General features: G+C 39.4%; 1 protein-coding gene across 2 annotated transcripts in view; it reads left to right on the forward strand.

Moving 5' to 3' along the window:
* The window catches only part of golga1 (golgin A1), a 128825-nt gene that overhangs the window by 35934 nt on the left and 79006 nt on the right, over positions 1 to 13885 (forward strand). Inside the window, exons 4-5 of one of the 2 annotated variants that reach the window (XM_039762686.1) lie at positions 9590 to 9664; positions 13241 to 13338. In XM_039762686.1, the coding sequence (XP_039618620.1) occupies positions 9590 to 9664; positions 13241 to 13338 (173 nt within the window). The remainder of the gene's footprint in view (positions 1 to 9589; positions 9665 to 13240; positions 13339 to 13885) is intronic. The other variant, XM_039762687.1, reaches the window with a different exon arrangement.

Raw genomic sequence — 13885 nt, forward strand, 5'->3', positions numbered from 1 at the left:
ACCTGGATGAGCTCCAGCTGCTTCCCGGCAATCAGTCCTGGCCACACCCCAGTGTGGCGGAAGTGCCGCTGTATATATGTGTATATATATATGTATATGTATATATGTGTGTGTGTGTGTGTGTATATATATATATATATGACAGCAACACTCATCACTCACAACAGTGACAAAACAATTACATTGACAGTCATGTTACGTTATTTTCAAAATGTTTCCTTTTCTTTTTCATTACTTCTTTAACACACTACTTCTGCGCTGTGAAACGCGGGTATTTTGCTAGTATATAATAAATAGCCATTTCTCAGTAAGACAGACAGATGACATCACCAAGTCCTATCTTGTAGAAGTTTATTTATGTGAGAAAATAAACATAAGGATGGAGCTGAAATAGTAGAACCAAGATGCTGTGATGTTAATTTAATAAGAATTATGGTAAACTAAATTATGGGGCTGCCTGAAGCTAAGATTTTCATATCTTAGAGTGAAGGACTGTATTCAGAGAGCTGTGAACAAAATGTGTATGATCACGATATGTGATTTGCTTATGTTGTTCCAAGCTACGCCATCAGAAGATCTTGTTTATGAAACAAAAATAAGACCTAAAGCAATAATTAGTAACAGCAAACTTTAAATACATTTGCTCTCCAGTAGAGTAGTTGCTGTAAACCACGTTTCGGGGAACACCAACTCTATCGGGGTGGGTGGTTCAACTCTCTGCCAGTTTGCTGTTTTGTTTATTTCTCAATATATAGTCATATGAAAAAGTTTGGGAACCCCTCTCAGCCTGCATAATAATTCTCTCCTTTCAACAAAAAGTATAACAGTGGTATGTCTTTCATTTCCTAGAACATCTGAGTACTGGGGATGTTTTCTGAACAAAAATTTTTAGTGAAGCAGTATTTAGTTGTATGATATTAAATCAAATGTGAATAACTGGCTGTGCAAAAATTTGGGTACCGTTGTAATTTTGCTGATGTGAATGCCTGTCACTGCTCAGTGCTGATTACTTGCAACATCAAATTGGTTGGATGAGCTGGTTAAGCCTTGAACTTTACAGACTGGTGTGTCCAATCATGAGAAAAGGTATTTAAGGTTGTCAATTACAAGTTGTGCTTCCTTCCCTTTGACTCTCCTCTGAAGAGTGACAGACAGCATGAGATCCTCAAAGCAACTCTCAAAAGATCTGAAAACAAAGATTGTTGAGTCTCCTGGTTTAGGGAAGGCTACAAAAAGCCATCTCAGAGGTTTAAACTGTCAGTTTCAACTGTGAGGAATGGAATCAGGAAATGGAAGGCCACAGGCACAGATGCTGTTAAACCCAGCAGGTCTGGCAGGCCAAGAAAAATACAGGAGCGGCATATGAGCAGGATTGTGAGAATGGTGACAGACAACCCACAGATCACCTCCAAAGACCTGCAAGAACATCTCACTGCAGATGGTGTATCTGTACATCGTTCTACAATTCAGCACAATTTGCACAAAGAACATCTGTATGGCAGGGTGATGAGAAAGAAGCCCTTTCTGCACTCACACCACAAACAGAGTCGCTTGTTGTATCAAATGCTCATTTAGACAAGCCAGATTCATTTTGGAACAAAGTGCTTTGGACTGATGAGACAAAATGGAGTTATTTGGTCAGAACAAAAAGTGCTTTGCATGGTGGAAGAAGAACACCACATTACAAGAAAAACACCTGCTATCTACTGTCAAATGTGGTGGAGGTCCCATCATGCTGTGGGACTGTGTGGCTACTTGAGGGACTGGGGTCCTTGTTAAAGTCGAGGGTCGGATAAATTCAACCCAGTATCAACAAATTCTTCAGGATAATGTTCAAGCATCAGTCACAAAGTTGAAGTTAGGCAGGGGTTGGATATTCCAACATGACAATGACCCAAAACACAGTTGGAAATCTACAAAGGCATTCATGCAGAGGGAGAAGTACAATGTGCTGGAATGGCCGTCACAGTCCCCTGACTTGAATATCATTGAAAATCTATGAGATGATTTGAAGCAGGCTGTCATTCAAATTGAACTGAACTGGAGAGATTTTGTATGAAAGAATGGTCAAGAATACCTCCATCAAGAGTCCAGACATTCATCAAAGGCTATAGGAGGCGTCTAGAGGCTGTTAGATCTGAAAAGGAGGCTCAGCTAAGTATTGATGTCATATCTCTGTTGGGTGCCCACATGTATGCATCTGTCTAATTTTGTTATGATGCATATTGCATATTTTCTGTTAATCCAATAAACTTAATGTCACTGCTGACATCCTACTGTTTCCATAAGGCGTGTCACATATTAAAAGGAAGTTGCTACTTTGAAAGCTCAGCCAATGATAAAGAAAAATGCGAAGAATTAAGAGGGGTTCCCAAACATTTTCATATGACTATACCATGAATAGTGATTTTTTTTTTTTTGTCATTGCACAGTTAAGATTCTCTGTGTCAGTTTGCAGATGTTTTAGCTGAACATGGCCTGCATTAAGGTCTAAAGAAAGAAAGAGTGGAAAGTTATTGATATGTAGGAGCATGGGACTACCTAGCGGGCATCATGGTGGTACACACATCATATGGTTACTACTGATCTTTTTTCTATTGGCTCATCCCATTCTGAGGTGTTTGCTGAATGTTCTCCCACATGTGCCAATACCAGCTTTGTTAGGCTGTTGGTCCCACAAAGTGGAATACATTAAAGCTAAAATGCCAAACATTATGTCCCGTGTTAACTGACATGCTATCAAAGGCATATGAATTAAATAATGCCTGAAACTTATATTTGGTGCATCCTGATGATCCATTTGAATTAATTAGAAATGCTACAACTTTTAAATATATTTAGTGGATGGAGAAAGTGTTCAGACACATTCACCTTCTGCACACTTCATTATGTTGTAAATTTAATTTTAAATGGATAAAGTTGCAATTTTTTCCCATCAGTCTACACAAGTTACCAAAATGTTCACTTTGGTATTGATACCTACTTTGTTACTGGCAATGAGGTCCAAAAGCATATAAAGGGTATAACTCCCCACAAACCAAACCCAACCCCCAGTCCTCGATCCAGTCTCCCTGGTATGCTGCACAATCAAGTGTCAATGAGGAACGGTTACCTCTTGAAGCTCTTAAACGTTGACCTCCCAACCCCTCATTGAAGTGTCTAGCATGTTGAAGCACTTCCAGTTCCCTCTCTAGAATCTTCACCACATTGAAGCTTTCCTCACTGCAGTCTGCTCCATGTCAAGGAGTGGGGGAGTGGGACATAAACAGGTGGAAAACTAACGTTTACTTCCAGTACGAAAAATAAAATGCTGGTACTGCACTGTTTTAAAAATGTGTTTTTTTTTTCAGTACTTTTTAAGTTCTGGTGTACTGTGCATCCCGAGTCTACACTCACTAAGTCATAATGACAAATAAAAAGGAGTTTTCAAAAAAGTCTACAAAATTATTAAAAATCAAAAAATTCTTTTAAGTATTCTGACCCGTAATTGATTTCTAGCTTAAGGTCTTCTTGGGTTAGTCTCTACAAGCTTCACACACCTGGATTTGGGCAGTTTGTTCCATTTTTCCTGGCAGATCGTGTCGACCTCTGTTAGATTGGATGGGAAGCACCCATAAACTGCCATCTTCAGGTCTCTTTAGACATGTTCAGTAGGGTTTGGGCTTTGGAAGGTCACTCAGGAATGGTTAAGAGACTTCTCCAGAAGCCACTATAGCATTGTTGTGACTGTATGTTTTTGGTAATTGTGAGTTAATCAGTCATTTTCTAACCCACTTTGCCCTGAACAGGGTTACAGGCCTGCTGGAGCCGATTCCAGGCAGCAAAGACTGCAAGGCATGAACAAATGTTGGACAGGGCATCAGTGTGCTGCTGCTGGAGTATGTGAATTACCCCTTGGGATTAATAAATCCTAAGCTATCTATCTATCTATCTATCTATCTATCTATCTATCTATCTATCTATCTATCTATCTATCATCTATCTATCTATCTATCTATCTATCTATCTATCTATCTATCTATCTATCTATCATATCTATCTATCTATCTATCTATCATATCTCTCTCTCTCTCTTTCATATCTCTCTCTCTCTCTTTCATATCTCTCTCACCAGCCTATTGCCAATCCACAAACTTTAATGGGTAATTGTCATGCTGAGAAATGAACAATCACCACGGTCTGAGGTTGCATGCACTCTGGATCAGGTTTTCTTCAAGGACCTCTGTGTATTTGGCTGAATTCATCCTCCCCTCAATTCTGACTAGTCTCCCTTTCCCTGCACCCCCCTAGTGTGATGCTGCCACCACTATTTGGCAGCTGATGAGCACTGTCGGTCTTAGTTCTTGTAGTTCTGCCCAAGGAGTTCAATTTTTGTCTCATCATACCAGAGAATCTTTTTTCCTGTAGTTGTCGGAGCCCTTTACTGAAGCGATTTCCATCTAGCCACCGTTCCATAAACTGGTGCTTCCCAACTTCTTCCATTTCACAAGTGTGGAGGCCACTGTGTTCCTTGAGCACTCAAAATGGTTTGATCCCCTTGCCTTGATCCATGCCTCACTAATATTTGATCATGCAGGTCTATAGTTCCTTCGACTTGATGACTTCTTTTTTGTCCTTACATGCTGTATGTATTGTGGGACACTCTGTATGTGCCTTTCTCAATGATGTCCAGTCAGTTCACTTTGAATCAAGTTCTAGACACATCTCAAGGATAATCTATGCAAACGGGATGCACCTGACCACAATTTAGATTGCCACAGCACAAGGTCTGCCAACTTAGAAATGGGACTTTACAAACCTTTGTGAAAATGTGTTTTAATTTTGTCGTTATGTGTTACGCAGTGTAGATTGAAAGGCAAAAATGCAATATCAGTCCATTTAAAATTAGATTTACAGCACACTTGGTGAATGGGGTCTAAATAACTTTCTGAATCCACTGTGTAAGGGGAAGTAAAAATGAGAGCTGTTTTTGTTTTATTTCTAGCTCTTGCATTTGCACTACATTCTACACCTGGTTAGAGGCCATTCTAATCAGATGTTTATTTAAATTTAAACAAAAGTGGGCATCTGCAACCAGCAAAACAGCCATGCAGTACGTACTGAAGTGCAATATAATTCTCATTTGTTTTACACGTTACACAGCCTTAGCCCGCATTACATTGGAATTATTTGGATTTTCCTGTAATTTAATTTGCAAAGATCTAAATGCAAAACATTCTCGCTTATTCTGTTAGTGAAGCTTACTTCTCTGAACAAAGGACAGGCAGAATGCTCCGTGAATGAACACCAAGAATACCAGTTAGCATAGCATGGCTTAGAATGTGTATGGGTGTGTCTTTTTATTTATTTTAGTGATCGTGTAACTTCTTCTTTTTTTCCCCAGAGGAGAAAACAAATGGTTGTCCTTTTAATAGTGATTATTCCAGCCGAGACCTAGGGCCATTTACTTAATGTTTATGGCTTTTGTTATCTTTACCTGCTTTGAAATTTATTGTGTTAACTTATGCTATAACGGTCAATCTGATTTACAGTTTCACACAAAAGTTTGGACACCTCTGGCCAAATTACATTTTTCATTGACATTTGTAAAGTAAAAAAGTAAATCTGACTTTGACAGCAAAACAAACTAAAATAGTGGCATTTTAATGAAAATGTTAATATCGTCGTCTTCATCTTTTTCCTCTTCTTTGTTTGTTCAGTGTGCCTGATCAGCCTTCTCCACACAGCTCAGCCCTGCATCTCCTTCCCAGTTCCTTCAGATCTTCATTTACTTTATCCACCCATCACAACTTTGGCCTCCCTCGCTTTCTCTTGCCCTGTATTTCCATTCCCATCATTCTTTTTCCCACACATTCATTGTCTCTCCTCATCACATGTCCATACCACTTCAGCCTACTTTCCTGTACTTTCTTAAATATCTCGCCCACTTTTGTTGCACCTCTGATTGTCTCATTTCTTATTGTCCTTTCTTGTAACTCCATACGTCCTTCTCAACATTCTCATCTGTGCCACATCATCTTCTCCTGCACTTCCTTTACTGCTCATGACTCGCCTCCACACGTCATTGCTGGTGTTGTAAACCTTAATTTTAAAATTTTCCTTTATCTGATGTTACATACTACATGAAATTGGGAAAAAATCTAATTCTCTCAGAGTATCTGTTCAAAACTGTTTCAAGACCTGGCAGGATCTAACTAATAATAATTTAAAATAAGCACTTAGACTCCTTTCTCTCTATACTACTCTCAAAGGTTTTATTCTGGTTGTTGGCCTTTCGGTCTTTCTCATGAGCGAGGGTTGAATTAAATTTAGTTTTGTTAAGTTTGAATTGGTTGTATGGAATGTTACATACTTTAAATAAATTCAATAAAAATGTAAAAAAAAAAACTAAACTTAATTCTAGGATCACACAATACTCCTGATGCCTTCTTCAAATTGCTCCATCCACACTGAACTCTCTGCATTTTATTTTCCATCATTGGCTACCATTGATCCTAGATATTTAAATGTATCCACACTTTTCAGTAGCTCTCCCTGCAGGCTAATAACTTCTATATCCTGATCATCACTAAACCTTGTTTATTCTGTCTTCTTCCTATTTATTTATCTTCCAAAAGCCCTTCTCCACTCTCTCTTTTCTGATGGTACACAACGCAATTTTTTTTTTTTTTTTTACCCATGAGTCAACACGTCCATAACCAGATCAAAGAGCTGAAATCTTGTCTGTTCTCCCTACACTGTTTTTAAACTGAGTTCTCACGCCATCATAGTGTACATATAAAAATGTTAATGACATTTACACATTATTTGATGATCTAATAAAATATTAAAACAAAAAAATAAGAGTAAATGGGACATTTACAAAGGTTTGGGTACTCTTTCATTTGTGTGTCCACAGGACTCTTTAGGTCATGTGTCTGGTCTTAGGTTGGCCAGGAATTGCCAGCTGATAAATTCTTTGGCTCTTTCAACATTGTGCATCACCCATCACCCATAGGCTCTTCTAAGCAACTGACCGAGGATCTGAATGAAACTAACTGATGCCTACAAAGGGGGGTTGATAGAGGCTAAAAAAAGATATCAAAGTGCTTCCAGCTGACAGTTTCGACAGTGTGAAGTGTCATTAAGAATTTGTAGTTAATCAGGAACTGCGGAAGTCAAGACAAGATCTGGAAGACCTAGAAAACTGTTAGAAAGCAAAAGCTCCATATTACTGTAAGAGATAAGCATGGTCTTCATAGAAGAGCCATTAAAAGAAAATTACATCTGCAATCTCATTATAGGAAAAAACAATGTTTGAAGTATGCAAAGCAACATCTGCATAACACAGAGGCATTTTGGGACCAAGAGCAGTAGACTAAAGTTAAAATCAAACTCTTTGGCCACAAACGCAAAAGGAGGGGACACAGGAGCAGCATTGAAGAAAAGCTGATCTTGTCAGCTGTTAAGTATGGGATGGATCTATTAGGCTTCAGGCATGTGTGGCAGCTAGTGGCACAGGGAAGAATGGATTCCACTAAATATTAAATATCAATATCAGACACTCGGTGAGGAAACTAGAGCTGAAAATAGCACGGCTTCTACAACAAGACAGCGATTCAAAACACACTGAAGTAACACGAGAAACACAAGGAGGTGGTTTTGGAATGGCCGTCACAGGCCCCAGACAGACAGTGAAAATCTGTAGGTAGATCTTAAACATGATGTACACACAAGACAACCCAAGAATATCACACAGCTGGAAGCCATTTGCAAGGAATAATGGAGATAACAATTCTAAAACAAGTGTTCAGAGTTTGTGAGCTGTGAGTTTAGCCAGAATGGGCTTTACTAAATATTGACTTCGTAGGATACCCAATCTTTTGCAAGGGCCACATTACTTGTTAATGTTTTTTTTTTACTGCCATGTGACTTATTGAAGATTGTGAACCCGGCCCAGACACAGACAGGCGGACATGTTGTTGATCACCACCACACGTTTATTACTCACAATATTTACAAATGTTTTATGTCACTCAGACTCAGTCCCGTGCACCACAAACCCCAATACAAAGTCCTGGCCAACACTAAATGCCTTTCTTCGGGCCGCCTCCACACTCCTCTCGTGCCTCGTCCTTCTTCCACCCGACTCCAGCCTTGAATGAAGGGAGACGGCCCCTTTTATCCATGTCCCGGATGAGCTCCAGGTGTTCCCGACACTCCCCTGTTGGCCACGCCCCAGCGTGGCGGAAGTGCCGGCTGTTCTCCCAGCAGCTCACCGGGCGTCCTTTTAAATCTTCCCCCCCAGCACTTCCGGGTGTGGCGGAAGTGCTTAGGTAACAGGTCCCCAAGGCATTGGGGTGCCTCCTGGTGGTGACCACGGGCCCCTGCAGGGGGTGGGGCTTCCATACCCTCAACCCGTGGCCCCCAAAGCAACCAGGACGGCGGCCCCCACGTGATTCAGGGTGGGCGCAGACCCACATCCGGTCCCTCACGGCGTCCCGGCCGGGTCGTTGCCCCTGGCATCCCTGACAAGATATGTGATTGAGTCGATTTAAAAATATTTGATATCTATTGCCCAACGTGTGCCATTAATGCCTTTCCTCGGTAACCTCATGTGTCTCAGCCTGTTTTGTGTGGCGTTTACTCTCCCGATAGCATTCTAGTAAAGCTTGCTTCTCAGACTGAGAATTTGAGACGCCTTGCTCACCTCCTGTCCACTTTTATGCTTTCCAATTTTGAAGGTGATTACACCTTTTACTCCTCTTCGCATGTCTTGCACTCGCACTTCCTCTTTTGATCACATCGCCAAAGCCAAACTGACCGATCTTAGTTTTTTTTTATACTATATAGTTGATTTTTTTTAACATTTGTTTAGTTTGTTTGTCATATCATAACTGTACAGTAAAATGCTATTCAGTTTATTTGCTGTCAACATTTCATTGGCATTTTTTTTTTTTACTTCAGATGTCATCAATATATGTAATTTGGCCAAAAATGTCAAATCTTTTGCATGGAAATGGAATTGTACCTACTCACATAGTGTGTATGCACTATGTGAGTAGGAAGTATTGGAGTGGCCATCAACAACCTGTGGACTGGAAAGTGTGTCTGACAACTTATAAAGGATTCTGTTCTTTTTATTACAGATTTTTTTTTTATAAGTTTTTATTTCTTTTTAAAACCCCTGTGACCTGGTGTTACAATAAGATAATTTCTGCAAAAGGGAACTAAAGACAGCTGTGTGAGGAAGGGCAATCTGGCCATACTCCAGTACCCCTAAAATTTGGTGACAACTGGCCATGTTGGGTGAATCCAGAAAACAGCTTTTGAATCAGCAGATTAAGAGTTTTACAGCTTATGCTTGTGTTTATTTCCCTTAATTGATTTTACCTTTACTTCATCTTTACCATGACTTCCATTTAGTAAACCCTGTGTTTTATCCTACTCTAGAGTGAAGCAGAATCAATATTTCTGACCTCTGACCTCTTACCTGGTTATCACTTTACGAAAACTGTTTTCCATCTTTCACTCATGTTTATCCTATGTTGTCCTTTTTTTTTTGTTCCCACCCTGTCTCTGGCTCCACATTCTCTCTCACTTCTACAAGATTGTGCTGAACAGCTGAGAAACACACTGAGGATAAAAGAGAAGCTTGAAATTGCATTAGAAAAACATCAGGATTGTACGTATTTGTTTTCCATTTGTTACTTTCCCTTTTGTTTCCTTTTGATATGTACTTTTCAGATTTTTACATTCTGTCCAGTACATTTTTTGTATGCTTTATACTGTGTTATTCGTACAGTTTAGGTAAAAACACCAAGGCTTAAGACTTTTCAAACTCCACATTTGTCATGTTATCAGACATTCCTTGTGTTATTTTCATTAAAGTATCTACTTTATTTCCATGAAGTCGTAATGTCAAAATAATACCTAAGAGACAGATCAGTTTCAGCCTTTAGTTACACTATCAAATTTTCAGTGGGTCAAGTATTTACTTTCAGCATCCTGAATGTCTGTTTAAACAGATTACAGAAATTATTTTAATGACTTTTGGAAGCCTCTGATTGGCAAATTTATTGTAATTGATTTACAGTGCATCCGGAAAGTATTCACAGCGCATCACTTTTTCCACATTTTGTTATGTTACAGCCTTATTCCAAAATGGATTAAATTCATTTTTTTTCTCAGAATTCTACACACAACACTCCATAATGACAACGTGAAAAAAGTTTACTTGAGGTTTTTGCAAATTTATTAAAAATAAAAAAACTGAGAAATCCCATGTACAGAAGTATTCACAGCCTTTGCTCAATACTTTGTCGATGCTCCTTTGGCAGCAATTACAGCCTCAAGTCTTTTTGAATATGATGCCACAAGCTTGGCACACCTATCCTTGGCCAGTTTCGCCCATTCCTCTTTGCAGCACCTCTCAAGCTCCATCAGGTCGGTGCACAGCCATTTTAAGATCTCTCCAGAGATGTTCAATCGGATTCAAGTCTGGGCTCTGGCTGGGCCACTCAAGGACATTCACAGAGTTGTCCTGAAGCCACTCCTTTGATATCTTGGCTGTGTCCTTAGGGTCGTTGTCCTGCTGAAAGATGAACCGGCCCCAGTCTGAGGTCAAGTGCGCTCTGGAGCAGGTTTTCATCCAGGATGTCTCTGTACATTGCTGCAGTCATCTTTCCCTTTATCCTGACTAGTCTTCCAATTCCTGCCGCTAAAAAACATCCCCACAGCATGATACTGCCACCACCATGCTTCACCAGGTGGTATTGGCCTGGTGATGAGCGGTGCCTGGTTTCCTCCAAACGTGACGCCTGACATTCACACCAAAGAGTTCAATCTTTGTCTTATCAGACCAGAGAATTTTGTTTCTCATGGTCTGAGAGTCCTTCAGGTGCCTTTTGGCAAACTCCAGGTGGGCTGCCATGTGCCTTTTACTAAGGAGTCACTTCCGTCTGGCCACTTCACCATACAGGCCTGATTAGTGGATTGCTGCCAAGATCGTTGTCCTTCTGGAAGGTTCTCCTCTCTCCACAGAGGACCTCTGGAGCTCTGGCAGAGTGACCATTGGTTTCTTGGTCACCTCTCTGACTAAGGCCCTTCTCCCCCGATCGCTCAGTTTAGATGGCCGGCCTGCTCTAGGAAGAGTCCTGGTGGTTTCGAACTTCTTCCACTTACGGATGATGGAGGCCACTGTGCTTATTGGGACCTTCAAAGCAGCAGACATTTTTCTGTAACCTTCCCCAGATTTGCGCCTCGAGACAATCCTACAGACAATTCCTTTGACTTCATGCTTGGTTTGTGCTCTGACATGAACTGTCAACTGCGGGACCTTCTATAGACAGGTGTGTGCCTTTCCAAATCATATCCAATCAACTGAACTTACCACAGGTGGACTCCAATTAAGCTGCAGAAACATCTCAAGGATGATCGGGGAAACAGGATGCACCGGAGCTCAATTTGGAGCTTCATGGCAAAGACTGTGAATACTTATGTACATGTGCTTTCTCAGTTTTTTTATTTTTAATAAATTTGCAAAAACCTCAAGTAAACTTTTTTCACGTTGTCATTATGGGGTGTTGTGTGTAGAATTTTGAGGAAAAAATTAATTTAATCCATTTTGGAATAAGGCTGTAACATAACAAAATGTGGAAAAAGTGATGCGCTGTGAATACTTTCTGGATGCACTGTAACTGGCTGTTCCTCTGTGGCTGTATTTAAGGATTTAAGGGTGTACCTTTAGAGCCAGTTGGAAGATCCAAGCAACTCAGGAAGAAAAAAAAATGGACCTCCGCAAGTTTGGTTGATTTCTTCCTAGGGAAAAATAAAGTTCTAAGTAACTATCTAATGATCACTTAAACGTTTGGAGCTAGAAGGGTGAGACTTTTAATCCAAAGAATGCTATCCCAGCTGTGAGACATAAGTGTGGTAGTATCTTATTGTGGGGGTAAAAGGATTGGGGCATTTCAGAAATTAAATGGCATCATGAGCATAAAAGTCTGATGAAACACTTCAAGTCATCACCCAAAAAGTTCAAACTTGGTCACAAAGCATACCTCCTGAGCTGTAAGAAAAATGGCTTGAAGTCAACAAGGTGGAAGTATTGGAGTGGCCATCACTGAATCCCATGAACAATCTGTGGACTGGAAAGTGTGTCCGAGAAAGGAGGCCCAAAATTCATGGCTGACCTACACCAGTTCAGTCAGGAAGAATGGGCAAATATTCCTGGCATGTATTGCGAGAAACCTATGGAAGGCAACCCGAAGCATTTGATTCAAGGCTGAAATAAATTTGTTGCTCATCTATTATTTTATTATTACCACTAAATTAAATAAATTAGGTACCTTAATTGACTAAACACAGTGGTGAAACAGAGTTTGAAAGTCTTTAGCCCAGAGGAATGGAAACTTTCATCCTCATCTTACTGATTTGTTTAAAATGGTGTCTTATTCAGTAATAAAATTGTATCTGATATGCGAAAAATATTTTTTTTCTTCTTCAAAGAATGCTAACCATCTTGAATTTCCAGTTTCACTGTGTCAAAATTGTTACATTACCTCTACTTATGTTAATTCCTTAAGTTGAAATGTGAAATTTTGAAATATGAAATGTTTTTTATATTAATTTTGCAATTAGACCCCGGATATCTCTGGAAACATGATGACTAAGCATAGGCAAATATTGTCTAGGCATTACTCAGAAATCTGCAAAAATTCTAATAAAATAAAAAGCCGCAGGTTATATCGTAAAATATGTGATGTCCTGGTCAGATTTCATAATGTGTTAATGAGGCCACGTTCTGGAGTTCTGGGTGCATCTGATTTGGATTAGAACAAAACCCATCAGCCACTGTGGCCCTGCAGCACCAACCCTGAGCACCTGTTATATGCATTGTGTGTTAAGTAGGTCATTTTCTACTGATTCGGTGTAACATATCTGTTAATTTGAGTAGCGTGGTGAAAGAGAACATGCAGTTGATGGGGGTAACAGAGGAAGATGCAGAGGACAGGAATATATGGAAAAAGATGATCCGCTGTGGCAACCCCTATCAGGAGCAGCTGGAAGAAGAGGAACATTGGTTTAATTTGTTGATAAATCATTTATTTATGAAGTCAGATCTTTTTTTGTTTATGTAGACAGCATGTATTTTCATTTTCTGTTTTTTTTTTTAATAATAAATACATTATATTTTCTAATTGGAAGAGAAAAGTAATTAGGTGCTGTTAGCAATTTTTGTTTTCATTTCTTTACTCAGCTACAGTGAGGAAGCTTCAGGAACAGAATGAAGCCTACCAGGGTAATTATGCCAAAATGGCAGAGGCAAAGGCTTTGGCCTTAGAGAAAAAGGATCAGGTAAGTCCATTCTTAAAAAAAAAAAAAAAAAAATAGTAATAATAGTTAAATATCCCAACTCATATTAAATATATAGTCCACCTAAAAATAATTTTTTTTCATTTGTTACTTACCCCATGTACTATTTAGTGGTGGCTAAGAAAAAAATGCAACCTGTTTTCATGCAAAACAGAGAGAAAAAAAGTTATATAATATAAGCCAAAAGTGACCAATGCTGTACAATGACAAATAATGTGAAAAATGTCCAAAGAAAAAAAGGTGAAAAAAAATCTTGCGTTGCATGAGTTTCATAATCCACATGTTCTGTATCCAGTTGTATTTATAAAACATTCAAAACGCAATTTGTTAAATAGTGTCTTGCGGAATAATCAGTGCACGTCATTAACAGACTAAAGCCTCATGGGAGTCACTTTTTGAATTGAACACAGGACTCTTGACCAATGAATGAGGGGAAATGGCAGGTCTTCAATTCTAAATGTCATTCCCATCAGGCTTCAGTTTTTGGCTTATTATTGTGGAAGTAACTAGTATAAAACAAACAGACCAC

This window comes from Polypterus senegalus, chromosome 9 (assembly GCF_016835505.1).
Source record: "Polypterus senegalus isolate Bchr_013 chromosome 9, ASM1683550v1, whole genome shotgun sequence".
Lineage (NCBI taxonomy): Eukaryota > Metazoa > Chordata > Cladistia > Polypteriformes > Polypteridae > Polypterus > Polypterus senegalus.